The sequence below is a fragment of the Tetrao urogallus genome (assembly GCF_951394365.1).
Source record: "Tetrao urogallus genome assembly, chromosome: 2".
NCBI classification, from domain to species: domain Eukaryota; kingdom Metazoa; phylum Chordata; class Aves; order Galliformes; family Phasianidae; genus Tetrao; species Tetrao urogallus.
Window position 1 is genome coordinate 56,343,119 of NC_136814.1, and position 22,006 is coordinate 56,365,124.

Below are 22,006 nucleotides of genomic sequence, written 5' to 3' on the forward strand. Positions count from 1 at the left end.
ATCTACAGAAGACTGGCTGTATCCCTACAGCTCTTGGTTCCAATTTTTTCTGCCCCTCACGCTGTACTAAGACTAAGCTACATGTTTTTATGTGTTCTCTCAGTTAAAAACATTTGCAAAAAAAATTAGATTACAGCCTGTGAGATCAGTTTTAGAGTATGAAATTGAGGATGTTTGTCAATTTACCAGGGGCACAACCAACGACTACAAGGAATGCCTCACAACACAAGTGCTGGTGGCAGAACACCAGAGGACTGAAGCGAAGCCCGCAGCTATCTGCCTCAAAATTCCCATTTGGAACAGCCCCGGCGGCAACTATCCTTGAAATTACCCTTGAAAAATCAAGAGCTTTCTACTATTGTCACTACTGAGGTTAGATATCTAGATAGATTCTCAAGCTTTATAAACATTCAGTAAAAAGTTCTTGAATTTTTGAGAACTTTTTCCTTTGCATTTTTCACTTCAGTTTGTAAAAATAGAAAGCCACTTAACACTCCTGGAAACAGAAACATTGATCATTCCTGAATACTTCTTACGTATACAACAGCTATATTACAGCCTGTGATATCTTCCCTTTTATTACCTTTCCCAAGAAGGTATTAATTATAACCTCAGGGAGGTAAGATTAATATTCTTTTAACCTTCGTACAGAGACTGGTAGAAAATCATAACACGAATGTTTATCCACCAAAATTGGACCATCACCACTAAAACCTCTGTTTTTGACAAGGTGAAAGTATATAATCAAGATAGTGTTTCTGTTGCTGTGTTGGGTTTGGATTTTTTGGGGGGTTTTTTTGGTTTGTTTTATTTTTCTAAATTCATCATTCAGAATTAGTATCAGACAGATAAAACAACACGCAATACATCCAAACACGCTTTGGTGATTAAAGTTATTGAAAAAAAATATATAAACATTAAAGCTAGACCTTCTAAATAGGCTGCTCATTACATGTTATGCATCAATGTTAATTACGGACAAACCATCTATTTACAAATTTTTTTTGTAATAAGAATGCTGACTGTGGTCTTAGTTAATCAAACACAATTTATAAAAGCTTTATTATACAATCATATCAAAGCTTTAAATTAAAAAAAGAAATTACTTACTCCACTGCTTACTGGTCCAAACTTATGGCCTGAGGAATCTGGTTCTTCTAAATACAGAGTGTAAAAGTGTGGTCTAAATCAAACAGTACCAAAAATGTAATATTTTCCATACACATTGAGACGGCTTGAAGAGATTATATTTCAACAGTGGATACAAAATATCAGAAACAACTCTATCATTCAGAGGCAGGACACATTAAAGGCAAAGAGAGAAATGTAACAGTAAAAATAGGTTTCACTCATAAAAACAGGCTTGCATTAACAGTACTTTAACATTGCCAGAGTAATGTTTAAGACTATTTAAAACAGAAATCATATTTACAAAGTATTTCATTGTAAAACCACTGGAACAAAACTTGCAATTGTATACCTACCTTTCATCTTCAGGTAACTGCAGCCAGCGAAGAACAGTTACCACCCTTTCTTCAAAGGGGATTGAGCTGTATCAAAACAACAGAAGATCGACTACATATATTTCCAAGATGTATAAAATTTTAGTCCCACATTTTACAAAATCAGTGTTCTTCTGAAGAGAAATTTGTATTCAATGGGATGGTATTAATGGACATATAAGAGAATGCAAGTTTATGTGCTAATTTTCTGGGATTCTTCAAGAGCCAATGACCAATGTTCTCCCCACTGACTGCAGTGCGCTTAGCATTCAGCTCTCAGTATTGCTTGAGTTTATTTCGCAAACAGAATAATTGACTTAAAGTTACAAAGACACACGTAGGTTTTCATTTCTGTATTAAGTCTCAAAAAAGTCTTAGGTTTGGATTTTATATTTATACAGTTTGAGTACAAGTTCCCATACTACGTCACAAAGCAGATCATCATATCAATTTCTGAAATAGACCAACGATGAGCATGTTGACCTGCAATAGCACAAGGCATTCACAAAGTTAATAATTCAGATACCTATCACAAGTTTAACTGAACATATACAAGTCACTAAAGAAAAGTATTGATATTAAGTCAAGAATCAGGATTTCCATGCTACATTAAGGATGTAGGAAGACAGAATGATCCTACAAGACAGAAATGAGAAGCCTGGTTTCTTGGAAGAGAGTTGAGACTACTACATAAATGATGACAACTAGATTTATGTAGCATTTTCATTAGGCAGAAAATGATTAATTGCAATGAAGACCAATCACAGAATAAAGTATCATTGGTTTAATGTGAACTATTTTGAAAATTTGCAATGAAAATAATTTTACTTTGGTAAAATTATCAGTAAGGTGTTAGTTTTCATGGGCCTGATCTATTCACGTTATGAGAAATATAGATTGAGTATTTCTAAACACACACACAGAAGACTTGTATAAATGAAAAGTAAAATAAATGAAAAAGCCAGTACTTTTTCAAAGCTGTTTTTCCTTACTTTTCCTGTAAAACGTTTGCTGAGGAATGACAAAACAGGTAGACAAATAATCTACACTACAGTGAAAAGGAATTAATTGGAGCTTACTTTTCTTCCATACTGCGTACAACTGTTAAGGAATGCAGGAAAACTTCTATATTTTCTCTGGGATTAGTACCATTGCAGCAGTTAAAGTAAAATATTAATCCAAGACATAAGATTTTACATACCTATTGTATTCTTTATACAGATCTGGAAAAGTCCCATCAACTGCTACATCTGATCCAGGCCAGAAGAATGTACCAGCTTTTAGACCTTGGTACATAGCTGTTAGCCAAATCTGCAGGAGAATAACTGTTGTCATTAGTGGATTTCACTCAACTGCAAATCACTCCCACCACCTCTGCACATTCCAGAAAGATGAAAAACTAAAAAATAAGCAGAGCACACAAGACAGTCAATTTTGTATATCACTTTTATCTTCAGCTCTAATAAACTGTCCCATTTGATGCCTTATTGCAAACACCTGTATCCCGTTTGCTGATGCACCAGGGAGAGCCAGGACAGAAGCAGGAGCTATCAGCTCCCACAGCTAGAAGCATGAACACAACAGCAGAACCATGGCTGAATACTATGAAGCAGAAATGTCTCAAGAACGGTGCAGTAAGCAAGAAGGAGCAGGAATGTTCCAAGGAACTATGCATACTGTGAAATACAGGAACAACAGCTAGGTCTACTCTCTCAATTTTACTACAGATTCTGTGATTTACAGGGTTTTTTTTTCTCTTTGAGTGTTTTTTTTCCATTTGACTCATGCACCATTTTCTTCTCCATGGTCTGCAAAGTCTAACTGTATTCTTTCCTCCTCAAAAAATCAATCCTCCCACTACTACTAAAAGGTTGTATCTGTTCCTTTCCTATTCTTCATGCTAGCACTCAACCAATCTTTCCCATACCATTTCATTTTGATGGCAGTCTCAGCAGATTTGCAATAGAAGTACGACTGAACCACAAGGTTTTCCTTTAGAACTGTATCTTTAGACTCAATAGTAATTTGGGTGTAATACAAACTTTCACTACTGCTTTTTACCAAAGCTAACTGTCCCGTCAATTTCCTTAGATGAATTAACTGTAAACACACTTGACATTGAGAACAGAACAAAATCTGGTATCTTTATTAGTTATTTTAAGCTATTTTCTCCTTGGGGAAAATTCCACTGAAGTTCAACAAAATCTATTTCACTGTTTCATTCCTAATCCTGTGGCTCTACTATGGCAATTCCTAACCATGCTGAGTAACCCTTCTTGGCTGACTTGAAAGTACCCTCTGTACTCTTTCAACATCTCTGTGTAACCAAGTGACATTAAATAATATGAAAATACACTGCAGTATGCTCTCAGCAGTGCTCTAATACTTACAGGCTGTCCTTGGTACCACTCCGGATTAAATTTCTCCTTACTTTTAAGGGTAAAGTATGCATTTCTTTTGAGGTCATACATCTTGTTATCAATTATACCATGAGATTCAGGATACAGTCCCTGTAAAGGAGATTAAACTTTGTTGCAATGCAATAAAGAAAAAGAACCTTGTACCTACACAAACAGCTGCTTGTTTGACAAATATGCAAATCAAATAAACATGTAACCTTATTCCTCCAGTAATTCAAGTCCCAAATATAAAATCAATACCTTTAATTGCAACCAAGCCTTGTATTTTAATTCTTCACTGCTTCTCAGTTAGATAAGAAATATAGTAATGATAAAAAGTAGGTATTTCAAGTGAAAATTATCTGTTAATGGCTGAAAGCTCCAAATAGGGAAAACGTGTAAACAGTGAAAGAAGTTCTCTGAGTCATCAGCTGCTAGGTAGTTTGAGTTTTACTGCTCTGCTTTCATACAGGCTTCTTTTTAGATTAAAGGATGCAGTAACAACACCATTAGGGCCCTCATAAATATCATAGCCTGCTAATTTTTACAATAATGGGCAGCTGAGACAAAGCTCTAGACTATATTTAGAGGTACTCTAAAGTGGCTGTAGAACACGATTAATGCCTCTAATTGCATATTCAAACATGGATATTTGGGAGGAAACACAATTAAAAATCTCATTCCTGTCGCTCCTGCTCACTTATCAAAAGAGAGTCCAAAACACTGGGAAGAGAAGAAAGAAGACTCAGATCCTCAAGTATTTAATTGAATTTTAGCTCTCACATCATGAAAATAAGAAGGCTTTGCTGGATTCCAGCTCTACATCCAAACTTGAAAATCTTCTTTTTCTTTTTACACACAGAAAGTAGAGAAATTTACTAGGCCAGGACTGGGACATCCCTATCCAGGTTTGAGTATTGTCAATCACAAAATGAACATTAATGCAATGTTCAAATCTTTCATTTCATACTCATCTTTGGGTCAGATCAAGATGCCTGAAACAAGTGGAACAAGGCTGCCTTCTTACTGAAGAGAGATCTTCAATTAGTGAAAGTATTAATACAAATTAGGAGTTGAAAAGCAACATAACTTTGCACCCATATTGGAACTCTTACAGCTGGTATTGGAAGAATTCAATTACTTAATCAGATTAGACCAAACTACTTAATCATAGTGCTATGTAATGACTGTTAATCCAAATTTTGTAGAGTACGAAAAACATACTTCCACATTCTTTAGGCAAAATCTAATAATTTTAACAATGCACACAAGAGAAAAAACACTGTTGCCTTGGAGACAACTTGATAATAAAGGTTCTTCAGTAGCAGAAACGTAATACACATGAATACCTACTGTGACAATGGAGTAGTGATTGGGAAAGGTTTTTGAAGGATACACTGGTCTCATATTGGAAGTGTACGTTCCACATTTCTCTAGAGAGAGGGAAGAAGGCAAAACAGCTAAATTACAGATGAAGAAATCTCAGTAAGTTTCTATCATGCAAAAACATTTTTTGTTGTTAGTTTTTGGTTTTTTTTAAATGATGCTTCCAAAAAGTTTTAATTTTTCAGAATTCTGGAGTTAATATCTCCTAATTCTTCCCACATTTATTTACAAGCTGAATGAGTGGTTAGTAATACAAATTTTAAATATTCCTAAAGACTAACGCCAATGGTCACATGAGTAAGGTCTACAGTCCTTATGAAAAGCACATGCATAGGTAAGAATGAGTAATCATAGAATCACAGAATCCTTAGAGTTGGAAGGGACCTCTGTGGGCCGTCTAGTCCAGTTCCCCTGCAATGCACAGGAACACCACATCTAGATCAGGTTGCTTAGGGCCTGATCCACACTCACATTTGAAGCCTTCAGGATTGGAGCATCAATCACAACACTAGTTAACCTGTTCCAGTGTCTCACCACCCTCACAGTAATCAAAGAAATCACTCCCTCCAAAGTTGTCCTGCTGAGCAGAAGGTGAAATGAGCAACTTTAGACCAACTAGCTTCTTGAGAGCTCACAGAAGTGAAATAGTTGATGGCACAGTGGTGCCCTGGCACTCTCAATCGCCTATCAAATCGCTATTCACTTTGCACTTTCTTCAATTATTTATTTAAATAAGCTCTTATTCTAGAATGAATCTCAAAGCTTTCTCTACCTTGATTAAAAGGAAAGAAGATTAGTGCACGGTCTTTATTATTTTGAAGATACATTTTCCAGACCAAAACAATTCAGCAAGTTTACTCAAGTTAGCTGCCTAGATTTCCACAGGCAAATGTATGGGACCTGGTTTTTGGTAAAAATAATAGCCTTCATTAATAACATTAAAAATACAATGTGAAAACCAAAAACATTTCAATGGATGCTAAAGAGCCCGAAGTAAAGATCCTGTAGAAAAAGATTGGATCTTCTTCACTTACACTCTGGGTCACATGTATGCTTATAAAAGAGAACAAAAAGATTGATAACACAAGAAGCTTTGCTTCAAAGCACTTAGAACTCATGGGACTGAGTCTTAGCTGAACTAATTTATTTGTGGGAATAAAGATAAAAAGAAGCCAGCAATAAAAACCCTCTCAGATTACACAGGCATTCTCTTTACCTTTGTGTTCTGAAGTAACAAATAATTAGCTGTACTTCTTCGGTACTGCAACACACTTGATGAATTTCAACCAACTGCAAATCTGTTGTTGATGTTGTTTTTGTGAACAGCAGTTAGTGCCACTGTGTGGGTTGTTTTGTTTGTTGGTTGGTTGATTTTGCTTTAAGTTAGAGAAAAAATACACTGAGAACATGTTTTGTCCAAAACTCCAGAGCTTTTTTTTTATGACACTTTCCATGAGTTATCACTCCTATTTTTGGTTTGTTGTCTTAGTTAAAGACTGAAGACAAAACGATTTATTTTAAATTATGATATCACAGTGGAAAAGAAGCATGTGAATATGACCTCTCTGAACCTCTGTGTACACATAATGGTTATGTATATGATCCCTGAGAAGCCTCAGCACCATTCTGAATACCCCACTTTCAACAGACAAATGTGGGTGTGTAATAAAACTTGCTAAATGTGAAATTATGATATTGCTTTATAGGCATTTACTCTACCAAGGATCTCCAAGAAGACAAGGAGAGTTGTACTGTAGATATGTCTGAATTAAAATGTGGGGATTTAGCAACACTCTAATGTAAGGAAACTGTAAGCAGTTACATTAGATAACATGAAAAACTGTTCATGGTTTTGTAAGTGCCATAATTTATTAACTATAAGTCTTTTAAACACTTGTCAGTCCTTTAAAGGGATAACTACAACCTTCAGAAGGATTCAGCACAATCTTTTAACAATTGCCAAGCAATTTATTCACTATAATTTTCAGTCTTCCAGAGGGGGATAGACTTCACTACCCCTTGTAGCACAATAAAATACTGTAGAAATATTTATGCCCTCACAGAAATGACAGCTTGCACCATTTTCAGTGACCACAGATGGATGGGGTGCCAGGCACATGGAAACCTGAAGGCTCGGTGTCATATGATCTGCTCCTTAGTGAAACCAATATCTGATGACTTTTCTTTTACAGAAGGATATTTGCCTCATCTAAGCTTTTCAACAATTTTACTGAGGAAAAAGTGTTAGAGAGCAAGGTTTTGTGAGAAAGACCAGGCTGATTAGTCTCTATACAGTATTATAAAGGACTATCAGCTTACAAAAAGTGTTCCAGAGTAGTAGAAAACAGCAGAATTAACATAGAAATCGTATTTCTATCCATATTGTTTTTCATTTTATTCTAAAACATTATTAGACATTCTGGTTTTAGAATCTTCAAACAATCTAATTTTTGATCACCTAAAACTCCATGGCTCTTTCATGAAAACATTGAAAGATTTGTTTGAGGCAACTGAATTTCTTAGTAGTTAGAATTCATCATGGATTCAGTGGAAACAGAAATACAAACTTGTTATGAAAGTCACGAAGAAAAGTTGCACTGTAACCTATCCAAACCAAAGAACTGAGAAACTTTGCATATAGAAGTGGACATGGCAGCCAAGAAGTCCTGCAGATGCTTTTTGACACCGTCTCATATCTCAGCCAGAGTTGTAACCCTGATTACAGCCAGCATCTCCACTCAAAGCCCTTGTTATGGTGAAAATTTCAATAATTGCATTTATGAAATTTTTTCAAAGCCTCATTTTATTCTAACAATGAATAAAAAGAAAAGCCAAAACCTCAAATGCATCTGTGAATTGTTATGCTCTGGAATAGATCGAGTTGTAACAACCACTGTAAAAAGGCAAGTATTTTTACTGATTTATTTTTAGTCAAACTGAAACCAGTCACACCAGGTAGTAATTTATGAATGACAACAAGATTGGCGTATTTTTCAGACAAGAAATGCCACCATTCTTTACAGACCACAGGCAAAATAGAGACAGGAAAAGTAAAGTTACTGAGAAACTTCAAAGTTCAGTAAGATACTACACAGTCCACAGGGAAAAAAAATCTGCATTTATGAAGCTCTAATTTTTTCTGAAAATGTTTGCTAAATGTTTTCTCAGATTCATCATAATTCTATGCCACATATCAGCCCTTCTAAATGATCTATTCCTAGTATCTTCCTTTTTTTTTTTTTTTTCCAAACAAAATGAAATGCCTTCTACCTGATTTTCTTCAAAGCCGTTCCAGCTAAGTATGAGACTATGCAATGCACTATGCAATGCAGACTAAAATGTGAGCCTACGTCAAACTCACAGCAGAAGCGTCTATCTCCTAAATACTGCAAGGGCTGTGTAGCTGATATTTTTAAGGTTATACTGAAAATCCAAAGTCCAGACAAACTGTTTCTAATACCCTCTCTTCTCCTTGCCCTTCCACCCCCAAAAATCTCAAGTTCTCTATAAAGCTGTTATGTAAGGCAAAAACTTGAATTTTATGCAAGATTAGTGAGGATTTTTAAAAGTAAGAGTAGCGGCATCTACAGAAAAACAAAACCAATGGGGTTTTGTGGTAAGACAGCGTGATATTGCTTAGACAAGAAAACTACTCACGTAATTTGCTAATAACAGGCAGAAGTCCACCCCACGTCTGCAAATATTCTGCTCTGAAGCCATCCAACGAAAACAGTAACACCGGAGATTTGTTAAATCTGTATAAACAGAATATTAAGTATTAAAAGTAACACTGAAAAATAAATTCATATCATTAATTTAAAAACTTTTCCCAATAATGTTAGACATGTTCCTTACGGGACTGTAAACCAGACTGATAAAGAGAGAACTACAAACCAGGCCCAAGAAGAAAGGTTCACAGGCTGGCATAACAGCATGCAAGACATCCATTGCATCCCCTTTCTTTGCAGGGTAGCATAACACCCTGACTGAAGAGGCTGAGGTAAGGTGTGCAGACACATATGCACACCCCATGACAGTGCCTAACTTCACAAATATAAAAATAAAGTACAAGCCAAGATGCTCACACAACCCATCTGGGTTCTTGTGTACTCTATCCTCAAGTCAGCCCCACTGGAGCATCACCCAATTCCTTCCATCCCCAGGTAACAAAAGGGAAAGAGAAAAAGCAATGGTAATCTGTAGCTCTCCTTTATTCACTTTGTTCCTCTACAATTCACAATTTACTTTTTTTCTGTTAAAAAAAAAAAAATTTAAAAAAAAAAAACACCAAAATTTATCTTCTGACTACACAAAACTAAGAAAAATCTCATGTAGAGGATATGTTCAAACGCTACTATAACATTTTTTTTCCTTTCATCTTACAAAGATTATTTAACCACACAGATCTGAACCACCATTCCCTCTAATACTACAAGTACCATCAATCTCAAACCAAAAAATGCGGCCCTACAACTGGAACACTGTAACAATATTTCAAGCCAGAATTTGACAGGTAAATTCAGAAACTGATTTCACTGGAACTAGCAAAAACAAATTCTCCCTTTCCAGTCTCCACAATACGTATGTTTTCCAACCCTGATTTGTTCCCAGCTTCAGCCCTGTCCAAACTATTTATCTTCAACTGTAAGCACTAAATCTACTGCATCACTGACAGGAATAGACATCAGTAATTTCTTCCCTGAAGAAAAAATATCCTTGCATTGAACCTATATATGAGAACATGCAAGGCTGCCAAAGCATTGCAGTTCAGCAACAAAGCAATCACTGAAAATATAGTTTTGCCTAAAATAAATGAATATATAACTTACACTCCAATTGCAAGCTCATTTTTCCTTTTACTGTTTACAAATTGTAAAATGGAAATTTTAAAAAAAAACTTTATTGCACTTCAGTTTCCCAAAATAAAAGTGATGATAGAAGACAAATATTGCTTGTAAAGTGTTGACAATTTCCTAAGTGACATACCACACAAAAAAATCCAAACCACCATTTACCCTGACAAGTGAAACATTTATAAGCCTTATTTCAGTTTAAAACAAACGTGACTGCATTAACCTGAAGATTAGTCAGACAAACAGAACACGTCTATCCAAAGAAAATTTTAATCAACAGGTAGAAACTACTGGAAAACAGTTCAGCCAAAATGACTTCTTTAGTCAGAACTGTCACGCAGCCTGCCTTGTCTCAGACAAAATAAACTATTAAAATGTATTTGTAACATGTGTGCTTGTAGCCTGATTTTCATCTATATATCATCTATAATACCATCTTCTGGAAAGTTCAATAGAGACAGTAAGCTGGGAACAAGAAGCGTATGACCATCAGGGCCAAGAGTAAAGTCTCTGGTGAAAAAAAGAGTAAGAAAACTCTTCACCCATTATCTTTTCACCTATATTACGGGCATTTTTTTTTTCTATCACAAGTTTTGATTTCTACACTTTCTCTCAATTCTTTTTTTTTTTTTTAAATTGATTCTCTCCAATGAAAAAATTTCTAAAATATTTCATTGCAAATGTTCTGCAATAAAATATGACTTTTGAGGCAAAGTCTGTTCAATACTTGCTTACAAATCTAGCTAAAAACCAAAAACTCCTTAGAACGGGACTTGATACTATTGCGCCTTTGGCATTTACAAGTAAACCAACCACTTAGTATATGTCTTAGTTGTCTGCAAATCCAGGTACTGACCACCTCACACACATAAATTAGACTTGACAAGATAGGCCATTGATACATTTTGCTTCTTGTATCCTCTACACATGCTGAAATTCAAATAGTTGATGACCTATCCTGTATTCAGGGAAGCACAGCATGAAAGATTACGTTAGACCGTGTTCTTTGGAAGAGCTCCAGTACAATTCCCTTTGAGTAAAACCCTAATTCACAAACTGACATAAGCTCAGTTCTGAGATAAATCAGTGATTTCTATGACCTTCTGGTGGTATCTAAGCTTATACTTGCTGCTTTCAAAATGCGCTATCACGAGCAAGCAGAGGTGAGAGTTCAGTGGCTCAAGTTTTGGCCCGGTCTGTGATTCATGCTGGCTATGTGCAAGCTGTATGACAAGGCTGTTTCACAGCACTTGGATAAATACGTATGCCACAGTTACATCCTGTCTCCAAGCTAAAGGAAATGCAGTGGCAATTATCTACTCCTATAAGCTGGGTTCAATGGAAACATAATGCAGGCAATACAGGCTTGCTGTGGTCTAGCAGGTTCACCAGCCAGCAAGATTGCGGGAACTGAACTGCAGACAATGCTGCCAAGCCGACCTGCTTCTCAGTCTGGTTAGACCACAGAAATAACAAGAAAACCTAAACATTGTACACAGAGAAGTCCTATAGAACTCTGCCTATACACAGTCATAAAGTACTAGAAGTAAAACTTCATCTTTTCCATCAGCTGTATGTAAGCTTCAACAGGAAGAAAAAAGATTCCGTTATCAAGGAGAAAGTAAAGAATGAATGACCTTCAGACACAGGGTTTCTTCCAGCTCACTGAAGACTCCACCACTTCTCTGGGCAGTCTGTTCCAATGCCTGATTACTCTTTATGAGAAGAATTTTTTCCTAATATCCAGCCTGAACCTCTCCTGAGTGCAACTTAAGGCCATTACTTTCATCCTATTGCTGGTTACCAGAGAGAAGAGACTGACTTCCACCTCATCACAGCCTCCTTTCAGGTCAGTGTAGAGAGCAGTAACATCTCCCCTGAGCCTTCTCTTCTCTGGGCTAAACAATCTCAGTTCCCTCAACTGCTCCTGTTAGACTTGTGCTCCAAACCCCTCACCAGCTTCACTGCCCTTCTCTGGACACGCTCCAGGCTTTGATGTCTTTCTTGCAGTGAGGGACACAAAACTGAACACAGCACTCAAGGTGCAGCCTCACCAGTGCCAAGTACAGGGGACGATCACCTCCCTGCTGGCTGTACTATTTCTGATACAAGCCAGGATCCACTGGCTCTCTTGGCCACCTGGGCACACTGCTGGTTTATGTTCAGCTAAGACCTCCAGATCATTTTCCTTCATGCAGCTTTCCAGCCACTCTGCCCTTAGCTGTTAGCACTGCATGGAGTTACTGTGACCAGAGTGCAGGATCTGGCACTGTTTCTTGTTGAAGCTCATATGATTATCTTCATTTGTATTTCATTTACAGCATTTGAGCAGTCAAACTGAAATCAGCAAATTTTCTCAGATTTAGCACATCATTGAACACTGCAGTTTTTGTCTCCTCTGCACTACATGAACAATCCAATTTGAGCCCAGAAAACAAATACATGAATATGTACAGAATCAGAACCAGTACCCTGAGGCCAAAAACCAAGTGCTGAGCTCAAGTCAACTGTGATCTTGCCTATTCTGCCACAGGAAGAAGTGATTTGTTTACAGACTTGTCAGTCTGGGGAGAAGCCTGTGTGCTAACAGTCTGAGGTGAGCTTTCAGTACACGCTGCTTGATTCAAATTTGACCACACATCACCCTTTCCTTAGCTGGGTTTTATTGCAACATTTCTGGTTTTGCCACAATTAAAACAATTTTAGTAAAGTAACTATGCATTCTTTCCATGGGTTGAATAGGAAAAAAATAACAAAACAAAACAAAACAAAAAACCAAAACTCTCCTTAAAACAAGTTAACCACCAGGAGTTGCCCTATGACATTTACACCATTAACTGTGGATCTGCGTGAGGCTTGTTTGTTTGTTTGCAACTTAGTCAGCATCCTAGGGTCAGTTTCCAGCACACAGCCCTACACTAATATTTCAGAAGAGGAATAAATCACAAAAGCTTCCACAACTGGGTGGTTACAGTTTTTCTATGTAGAAGCTTACCAGGGACTTGGGCTTAATGCAAAAAGAACCTCCAGTATCTGTCTTGAAACAGATTCTGAAGTGCCAGTTTGCTATTCTGAATCAGAATGAAAAATGCTCATTTGGTATAGAAACATTAAAAAAAAAGTACACTTTGACAATATTATAACTCCAATAAAGATAGTATGATTTAAATACTTAAAAAGAGTAACAACAACAAAAAGTTTTACTTTGCTAAGTATATTTCCAGAACATCATTTCAAAATCATCAACATTTGTTTTTGACACTTTTCAGACAAGAATGTAGCTGAACTCAACTCATTCCCACAGCATATATTCACTTTCTTTTCCAGTGGAATGCTTTTCAGTCAGGAATTGCTAAGTCACTTCTCTTAATGCCTGATGCACCCAACAACAGGGTGCAATCAACTTCCGTTTTACTGTAAATTTGAAGATCCCACAGCAAGAATATTACACAAAGTGCAGCCTGACTCATTGGCTGAGAACTGTGCTGTTCCCACATGCTGGTGCCATACAGCTTTCAGGAGCAGACCCTATGTGGAACAGACCCAATGATCAACAATCCCCTGGGAGCTGGGGACAGGCTGAGGGAGCTGGGCTTGTTCAGCCTGGAGAAAAGAAGGCTGCGGGGCGACCTCATTGCAGCCTTTCAATGCCTAAAGGGAGCCTACAGAGGGGAGGGTTGATATTTGAAAGGGTTGATATGTGTAGGACGAGGGGAAATGGTTTTAAGTTGAGGGAGAGGAGATTTAGGTTGGACAGTAGGGAGAAATTCTTTACCCAGAGAGTGGTGAGGTACTGGAACAGGCTGCCCAGAGAGGTTTGGATGCCCCATCCCTGGAGGTGTTCAAGGCCAAGTTGGATGGGGCCCTGGGCAGCCTGGTTTAGCATTAAACGTGGAGGTTGGTGGCCCTGCATGTGGCAGGGAGGTTGGAGATTCATGATCCTTGAGGTCCCTTCCAACCCTGGCCATTCTGTGATTCTGTGAGCTCACATGGAACCTTTTTACGTCTTCAGAAGAAAGTAGCTCAGCTAGCTTGCTAAAAATTCTGTCCTAGTGCCAATGACACTGGGACAGTGATCTGCCCATGTCCTGCAGCTATAGGGTTGAAGCAGACACAGGGTAATGGGGAAGAGAGTCTGAGACTGCCAGGTGGGTCCTCGAGACTGGGTATGTTGGAGCATGTTTTGAGTAACAGTATGGCTAGTACAAAGAAGGGCTTCTCAGAATATACACACAGCTGTGAGAGATGGCAAAGTGTGGGAAAAGATATACCCTGCAAGTCAAGCAAGTGCTGGAATATGTTAGTGCTGCTGGGATTGAGCAACCCAGCTTGTTAGTATGCACAACCCAATATTGTCTGAATGGCTGGCAGTTTCTCCTACTATGAGTAAGAAAGGTAAGCAGATCCCAGGAAGGCACAGGAAGGAAAATAATCTCAAAAACAAAGAGCGAAGCTATGCAAATATACAATATCCTCACCCTTTTGGACACTGAGGTTCAGTAATGTCCTCACACTCTTCTTCAACCCAGCTTGCCTCTCCTTAAAACAAATGAGTGCAATTTATTTTTCAAGACAGTAAATTACTTTATTGATCAATGCAAGTTTTTTGCTTTATAAGATGTTTTTAAAAATACTGTGACCTTATTCCATTCAAACAAACAGAGGTACACAAGAGACACTACAGGAATTCACTGAGGGCATTTACCTTTGCATGCGGCTTGATAATTGACACAGCAATCATTATTTTCCACACAATCATCTGAGCAGGAGCAATGATACTCTGGTCGCCTCTTCTCTCCACACCTGAACTTATTACATGTCCATATATGAGCTACAAACAGATGACAGACAGTACAACAGTTAACACCCATGCAAGTGTCACATTAAAGTATTGAATGGTAAGTTCTCAAATGTGTACTCACAAAAAGAAAGTCCTGAGGTATTTGATGCATGAATAATAGCACAACCTTTGGCATTTTGGAAGACATTAACAGCCATGGCTAAACAATTTGAATGCACAGACATCTGAAGATAATTATGCAGCATATGCTTGAAAATACCGCAGATCATGAAAGGTCAACAGAAAGTATCTACAGGTCTTCTTAAGTATGGTAATTTCTTTGGACTTAATCCAATAAACACATACTATAAACAAGCTCCCCAACAAGTGCATCAAGAAAATCCCTAACTTAGTTGTTAGACAGGCTCTCCTCTTTGTTTTAAAGAATTCTTTAAACTGGTGTTATTAAACAGAGAGGAGGGTAAGTCCCACACAAGTTTTCTAACATGCAAAAAGCTTTATGCAGAGGACCTCTGAACAATAATCAGTTGAAGCAAACAGCTGAATTCAGTTTAATCATTTGGTTCTAAAAAGTCAGCATTGGAATTTTAAATTTCAGGGTGAGACTATGTTAATAAGTTTTACAAAGACTTGTAAAGTTGGGCAAGATGAGAAACAAGTGGTAAGAATATCATATATCATGTATTAAGGTAAAACTACAAGTTCTATCTTTAGTGTTACTATCCAAAATATCATCTTACTCCATACAATTTCTCCATGGTACTTGTCACACCTTTGCCTATCTGGCTTGCAGCTTTTGATAAATCATGACAACTTCCTGCTTTGAGACCATTTTCCAACACTGCAGCCTATTTTGTTGTCCCGCATTGTCCCAGAGGCCAGCATGATAACCTTGCTTCACACTGAAGCAGGGGAATAATAGGGCAGAGTGCTTGAGCAGCAAGGTATTGGATAGGAAAAGACCATTCACAGAGCAGCTCTGTCCTCCCCCTTTCTCATGTGGGTCGTAACTGACACAAAGACCCAATATACGGAATCCACGGGACAATGCATGCCACTGTTCTCTCACTCCCAAGCACAGAAAAGAAAAGGCTGGCTGAGACCTTCAGCCACAGTTCTTGCTGTGCTTTTCAAGGCAGAGTGCAGCAACACACTCTCACATTCTCTCTCCCATTAACCACATTCAAGCTTTACTGGTGTGTAGAACACATAGTCCTGAAGCTCCTTCCCCAGGAGCCCTTAGTAAAACCATTGCCAATAGAGTGAGTAGGAGGATGTGGGACTGCTGCAGCAGAGCCACCGCGCTCAGTCTTCCCTCTCTTGCCCCCTGAAAAGCATTTAAAGTTGAAGTAATGACCACCTGACCACAACAGAGCTCACATGTGCTGGCCCATATGAGAGCTTGCCTCCATAATTTTTTCCATCCTTACCTGGTTGTATGCATGTTTCCTGGTAGTCTAAGCAGCAGTTTCCAAGCTTAACACAATCTCTGTCACAACGACAGCTTCCAAAGGTCCTTTCAAAGCAACGACCTTTGCAAGTTTTTACTGTAATATAGAATAGTGTTATTAATCTATATGCAAAAAAAAAAAAAAAATCAGCCTAAAGAGTGACACAGTTGATCATTTCACTACTCACAGTGTAGCTGCAAAAAAAAAAAGAAAAAGAAAAAAGCAGCAGCTGAAGAAAAGTCTTAAACCAACTAAATATGTTTATTTTCTCTTACTGAATGAAGGTGTCATGTTTTAACGGGAATGTGATGTTTCATTTCTGGCAGACATCATTGAAAGAAAGGACTACAATTCCAGTTGTGACTGCCACTGCCTCTCTGCATCTCCAGGAGATACTTGTACAGTTATTTAGCACATGAAATATCTCCATAAGAGGAAACCCACTGAGGAAACATGAACCCATGTTTCAGCTAGAGAACACCTTGAAAGTGTAGGTAACACTGATCTTCATTTCTGGGGCTGACAATGATCTACTTTAGGTAAGCAAATAATCATCAGTTAAAATCTAGATCACATGAGGCAGGCTTGCAATTCTTCCATAGTCTGAATGGCTATTTTCACACAAAACAGAGGCACTCCAGAACAGAAATTGAAGAAGCCCAGCTCTACATCCCACTGTATCACAGTCAAGGTATCACTCAGAGACACAGGAAGAAAAAAATAATAACATACTACTGATTTGCAGCATTAGCAGCACCTTATTTGGCCAGCGTTTTACTGTAAGCAGTAAATGAAGTGAATCCACAATTCTGTTTTTCACTTCTCAAAAATCTTGAAGTGTGTGGTATAAGGTAATAAAAAAAAAGGTAATAATTATGGTAAAGCTCTAATAAAATGGGGAAAGTTAAACAGATTCTTAATAAGGCGCTAATATTATGCATCTTGGTTAAAAATCATTGCAGCACTGTTTGTTAAACATACTTCCAATTATTTTAGATTTGTAGCATGAATAAAATTGTTCTGAAGGAAAAGCTTGATTTCTTAAAATATTTAACCTTCTGTCTGAAGAAACTTCACCATCAAAAAGATCGTTTATTTTCAGGGAAGAAAACAGTCAAAAAATTTCACAAAAAACATTTTCAGACTACAGTTCCAACCAATAAAAAAAACCAACCTTTTTATTTTCATAGTTGACAGGAAATGATGAAAAATAAATGTTCCCGGACAACGTGGAATATGAAAACGTTGGTTTTTGAGTTTTGTTTTTGTTTGTGTGTTTTTTGGGGTTTTTTTTTGTTTTTTTGTTTTTTAATGGGGAACTGAGAAAAGTCAGCCACATGACATCACCACAGATGCAGCTGAGATACATGGAAGCTGCCAGCTTAGATACTGAGCACAGGGATGAGTTTACTTTCCAAAGAAGTATACAGGTACTAAAGACACCTGATGTTTATTTCCCAGTATTTTCATACCACTCTAAATGAAACTATTTCAACCAATGCATCCAATGTTCTTCATGTAGCAAAAAAGGATGGCATTCTGATAATACTAAAATTAACTCACAGAAGAAGAAAAAAAGAAATTGCTATAAAAGTTACTAATAAACAGCATAATAGTTACCATCTTTTGAACAGCTAGGCTTCAGGCCAAATATACATCCTAGGATTGTTGTTAGCACGCAGACACAGAGTATCTGTGGGACAGAAAGGAAAAGAGAGCAATTGTGAGTGACCACAGAATGGTTTAGAAAGCCTTCATTTTCTCTAGTAACACTGCACAATTGTACTGAACGTGATCAACATGCAGATTAGGAGGCCGATTTCACCACTTGCACAAGCAGTTTTCACTCACAGCAGCAGTTTCACTGATTTCAACTGATTACCTGTGCACGAAAGAAAATTCTCTAGACTGGGTTTCTAAACTTTCTTATTAAGTTAGGTCAAGTAAATACTGTGATTTATTTCCCTCTCACAAATGAAAAAAAGTTGCTTATGTTTAGACATGTATTCATTTTCTACAAAACTTTCTTTGTTCCACTTCTTCCTTCCTCCTGGACTGTTCTAAGAAAATGAAGTTATGCCTTTGACCACAGACTGCAAACAGAAGCCCTGGCCTTTAAGTGATACCTATAATTTTCCTAAGCAGGAAAACCTTTTCCCACTTCCTAGTATGTAGTTCGGTGTTGGTCTATACAATGGTAAGCAGCTGTGGGATGTCACCTTAGACCAACCACAGTGTCTTACACCGACCAGAAACTGTCGCCATGTTTACTTTGGATTCTCAATGCTTTAAGGCTGTTAAACAGGCACCATATTGCTCATACCCAGCACTTCAAGCAAGATCTAATGCTTACTTAAATAAAGGGATAGATTCCTTCTAACCTCACTATCCTCACTGGATTTATGAGAAGCAGCTGAAGGAGCTGGGATTGTTCAGTCTGGAGAAGAGGCGGCTCTGGGGAGACCTTGTTGTCCTCTATAACTTCCTGAAGGGAGGCTGTAGTGAGCTGGGGATCGGCCTCTTCTGTCATGTAACTGATGATAGGACTGGAGGGAATGGCTTCAAACTGCGCCAGGGGAGATTTAGGCTGGACATTAGGAAATACTACTTCTCTGAAAGAGTGGTCAGGCCCTGGAACGGGCTGCCCAGTGAGGTGGTGGAGTCACCAACCCTGGAGCTGTTCAAGGAAGGTGTTTGGTTCTTGTGTTGTAATATGGTTTAATTAATGAGTACTATTGGTGATAGGTGGATGGTTGGACTGCATGATCTTGTAGGTCTTTTCCAAACTTGGTGATTCTGTGATACTGTGATTCGTTTTTGAGGAACAGTGCACATATTATCACTACATCCATAGTAATTAGAAAGCCAGCAATGCATTCATGACTGCGATTCTATTCGAATGTAAATTGTAATACTGATGTTAGCTAAAAGTCCTGAAAGAGAAAGCACTTTCAGAAAAATAATGCTTTCGTATTCAGAAGTGTTGAGGAAGATAATAGAGAATGTACATCTGGTCATTCTTCTCTGAGAAAAATGACTTTGAATCAAAAGTTAAATATTTTCAAACACACTTCAGTAAAAGTTAAGTACTGCCCACATTAAGCATTTCTCTTTTTACCTCCTTCCCCATCAGCAACAGCTGCTGAATCAGTTTTTTTAGTATAATACCTATAAATTACTCTGGACCTTGGAAACTTTCCATATGAAATATCACCTAGACAAGTACACATACAGTGAGGTAGGTGGTGTGTCAGATGCTAGACTTCAAGGCTTAGGAAAATCACTGTGGAGAGCAAAACTTATTACTGTTCTTTTTATTTATACATTACTATTGGAAAATAGAAACTCTTGAATTCGGTTATAAAAAGTGAACCTGAGTCTACTTTATTTCAGGGTGATGATGTATTTATTGCTTTGTGCCATGCTACTAAGCTCAAAGAGTAGAATGTCTGCTGATATGTAACCACAAGCAGGCATCAAACAAATAAAAACCACTCTATTCTGAGTGTAATCCTATTCCTGAGCTTCTGGCACTGAATGTTACAAAGCCCTGTTTTTGCACTGTGCTCCAAGATTCCAGTTTTCACTTCTGTGAATATAACTAATTTCAACAAGCAAAAGCATGGAAAGGATAATGTTTACTGGGACATACTAGTATCTTTTGGGTAGGAAAATGATAATGTTTCTGATAAAGTAGTGGAAGCTGTGTTTCCAGCAAGCGATACTACGGAAATTACTGAGCTTCACAGAACACGGCACACTACCAATGCTTTGCCTAGTACAAATCTATTCTGCTCTCGAGTTTCTTGAAAAAAACAACAATCTCCAGGTCCTTACGTGGCATTCTTTGTCCACCTGTAACTAAAGAAAAGCTGGGAACTATACTGTACCATAACAATGGATATTCAAGCCTTTCTTTTCTTAACACTAGCCCTGAAAGAGCATAGAATTTTGCAGTAAAATATATTTAAGACTATTTTTTGTTCCTTCAAAGCTTAATAAAGAAACTTCTTAGGGATGGTAGCTTAGAGCATTTCATGATGTCCTGGGACAATCAAAGCTGACCAAGTACCCTATACTACATAATTACTTTGAATAAGATCTTTACCTTCAGTCTTTAGTCATTTCAATATTACCCACACAAACGGCACAAGCATTCTGATGGAACAATGTGGAACAACTAAACCTGGCCAACAGCAGTAGCAGTCTTGCCTAAGCCCAGCAAGAGTTATTACAGTAACTCTTAACATGTTGTCTATCAGTGAAAATGCTCTGAGATCATCAGCTCTGCAAATGACCAGAAATGACTGACTTTAAAGAAGACTGCCCAGGTACAAAAGGTTATCTCACTAACGCAGCCCTAAGGTGGACTAATTTACTTCACTTCTTGCTATTCGGGACTTCACTGCGGCAGGTAGCTTACTAATATTACCTGAACTATTTTGCATACACCTAGATCAGGTTTGGGATGCTGCATTCTGCTGTGTAAAGATTTTGTTTATTGCTGTTAAATACAGACAAGTAGCTGCATACATATAGTACAAGGTTTACTAACAAGAACCTTGTTACAACCTTGCAGAAAGAATATGGGAATACAACACATAATAGGAAGGCAAAGAAGCAGACCTCATTATAGACAAAAGCAGCACATGAACTTTTTATGATTTTTACTTTGAGAGATTGCTAGAACAAAATGTAAGGTTCTCAACCAACACAGTAACAACCGAAGAGAAGAAAATGTCCTGTTTTGTTTTAAAAATATTTTCTGAGAAAGTTTGTTTTGGAATCAAAAACATTGCCATCCAGGGATGAATCTCTGTCTATCACTGCTTCCTTTACGTGGGAGGAAGAAATAAAAGCCTTGCTTTGTAAACATTATAGTGGTTGGGAATAGGTGGTTGAGTATTTGGAAAACTGCAATCCTGAGAACATTTCAAAAGCCTTTTATTTTGAGCTGGGAAGATGGCAAGATGATAACATGGTTAGAGGGCAGGCTTATTTTCACCACTCATCTCTGTAGGGATGAAGTCAAAGAGAAATCCACCAGCGGTTTCAGTGAGCTGGTGGAAAGGCTTAAGAGCAGTGTGTAGATACCAAATGCCAAAGTGACTGATCAGCTAACTACAGGGCAGGTCCCAGTGATACACAGTGATACACAGGGAAACCTTTCACCGTTCCTTTGCAAAGGAAAATTAAAATATTATTCTGCCACAGTCCATTTCTCTTCACTTTTTACTATGCCTGTCCATCTCCCCTACTCTACCCTGTATTCATCCATTCTGTATTTCCTATGGCAAAAAATACATTGTCTTTTCCTTTAAGGCATAATCATTCTGGATTAAGTTTCTTCCTGTGCTGACTCTCCTCATTCTTTGTCTACCGTGTATTCAGCTGCTTTCTATCTTTCTTTTTTCATCCCTAGTGTTCTATGTCACTCCACGGTTTAAGGCACATTAGTTAACTAACTGCTGTGCAATTAACAAAGAAACCATGCAAAACAGTGGATTTTCATTCTAACATCCATGATTGACTCTTGCAGTTGCTGTGTCACGTCTGCCCATGAAGTGAGAATGTCTAGACTGGGTTGGTAATGCCAGTATTACAAAAACATGTG

General features: G+C 37.8%; 1 protein-coding gene across 1 annotated transcript in view; it reads right to left on the reverse strand.

Moving 5' to 3' along the window:
- The window catches only part of ENPP1 (ectonucleotide pyrophosphatase/phosphodiesterase 1), a gene marked incomplete at both ends in the record, with an annotated part of 51,383 nt that overhangs the window by 19,752 nt on the left and 9,625 nt on the right, over positions 1 to 22,006 (reverse strand). The window contains 10 exons of the mRNA XM_079550287.1: positions 1,111 to 1,183; positions 1,485 to 1,550; positions 2,704 to 2,813; positions 3,893 to 4,012; positions 5,255 to 5,334; positions 8,945 to 9,042; positions 14,619 to 14,679; positions 14,846 to 14,971; positions 16,372 to 16,488; positions 18,013 to 18,085. Coding sequence (XP_079406413.1) covers positions 1,111 to 1,183; positions 1,485 to 1,550; positions 2,704 to 2,813; positions 3,893 to 4,012; positions 5,255 to 5,334; positions 8,945 to 9,042; positions 14,619 to 14,679; positions 14,846 to 14,971; positions 16,372 to 16,488; positions 18,013 to 18,085 — 924 coding nt within the window. The remainder of the gene's footprint in view (positions 1 to 1,110; positions 1,184 to 1,484; positions 1,551 to 2,703; positions 2,814 to 3,892; positions 4,013 to 5,254; positions 5,335 to 8,944; positions 9,043 to 14,618; positions 14,680 to 14,845; positions 14,972 to 16,371; positions 16,489 to 18,012; positions 18,086 to 22,006) is intronic.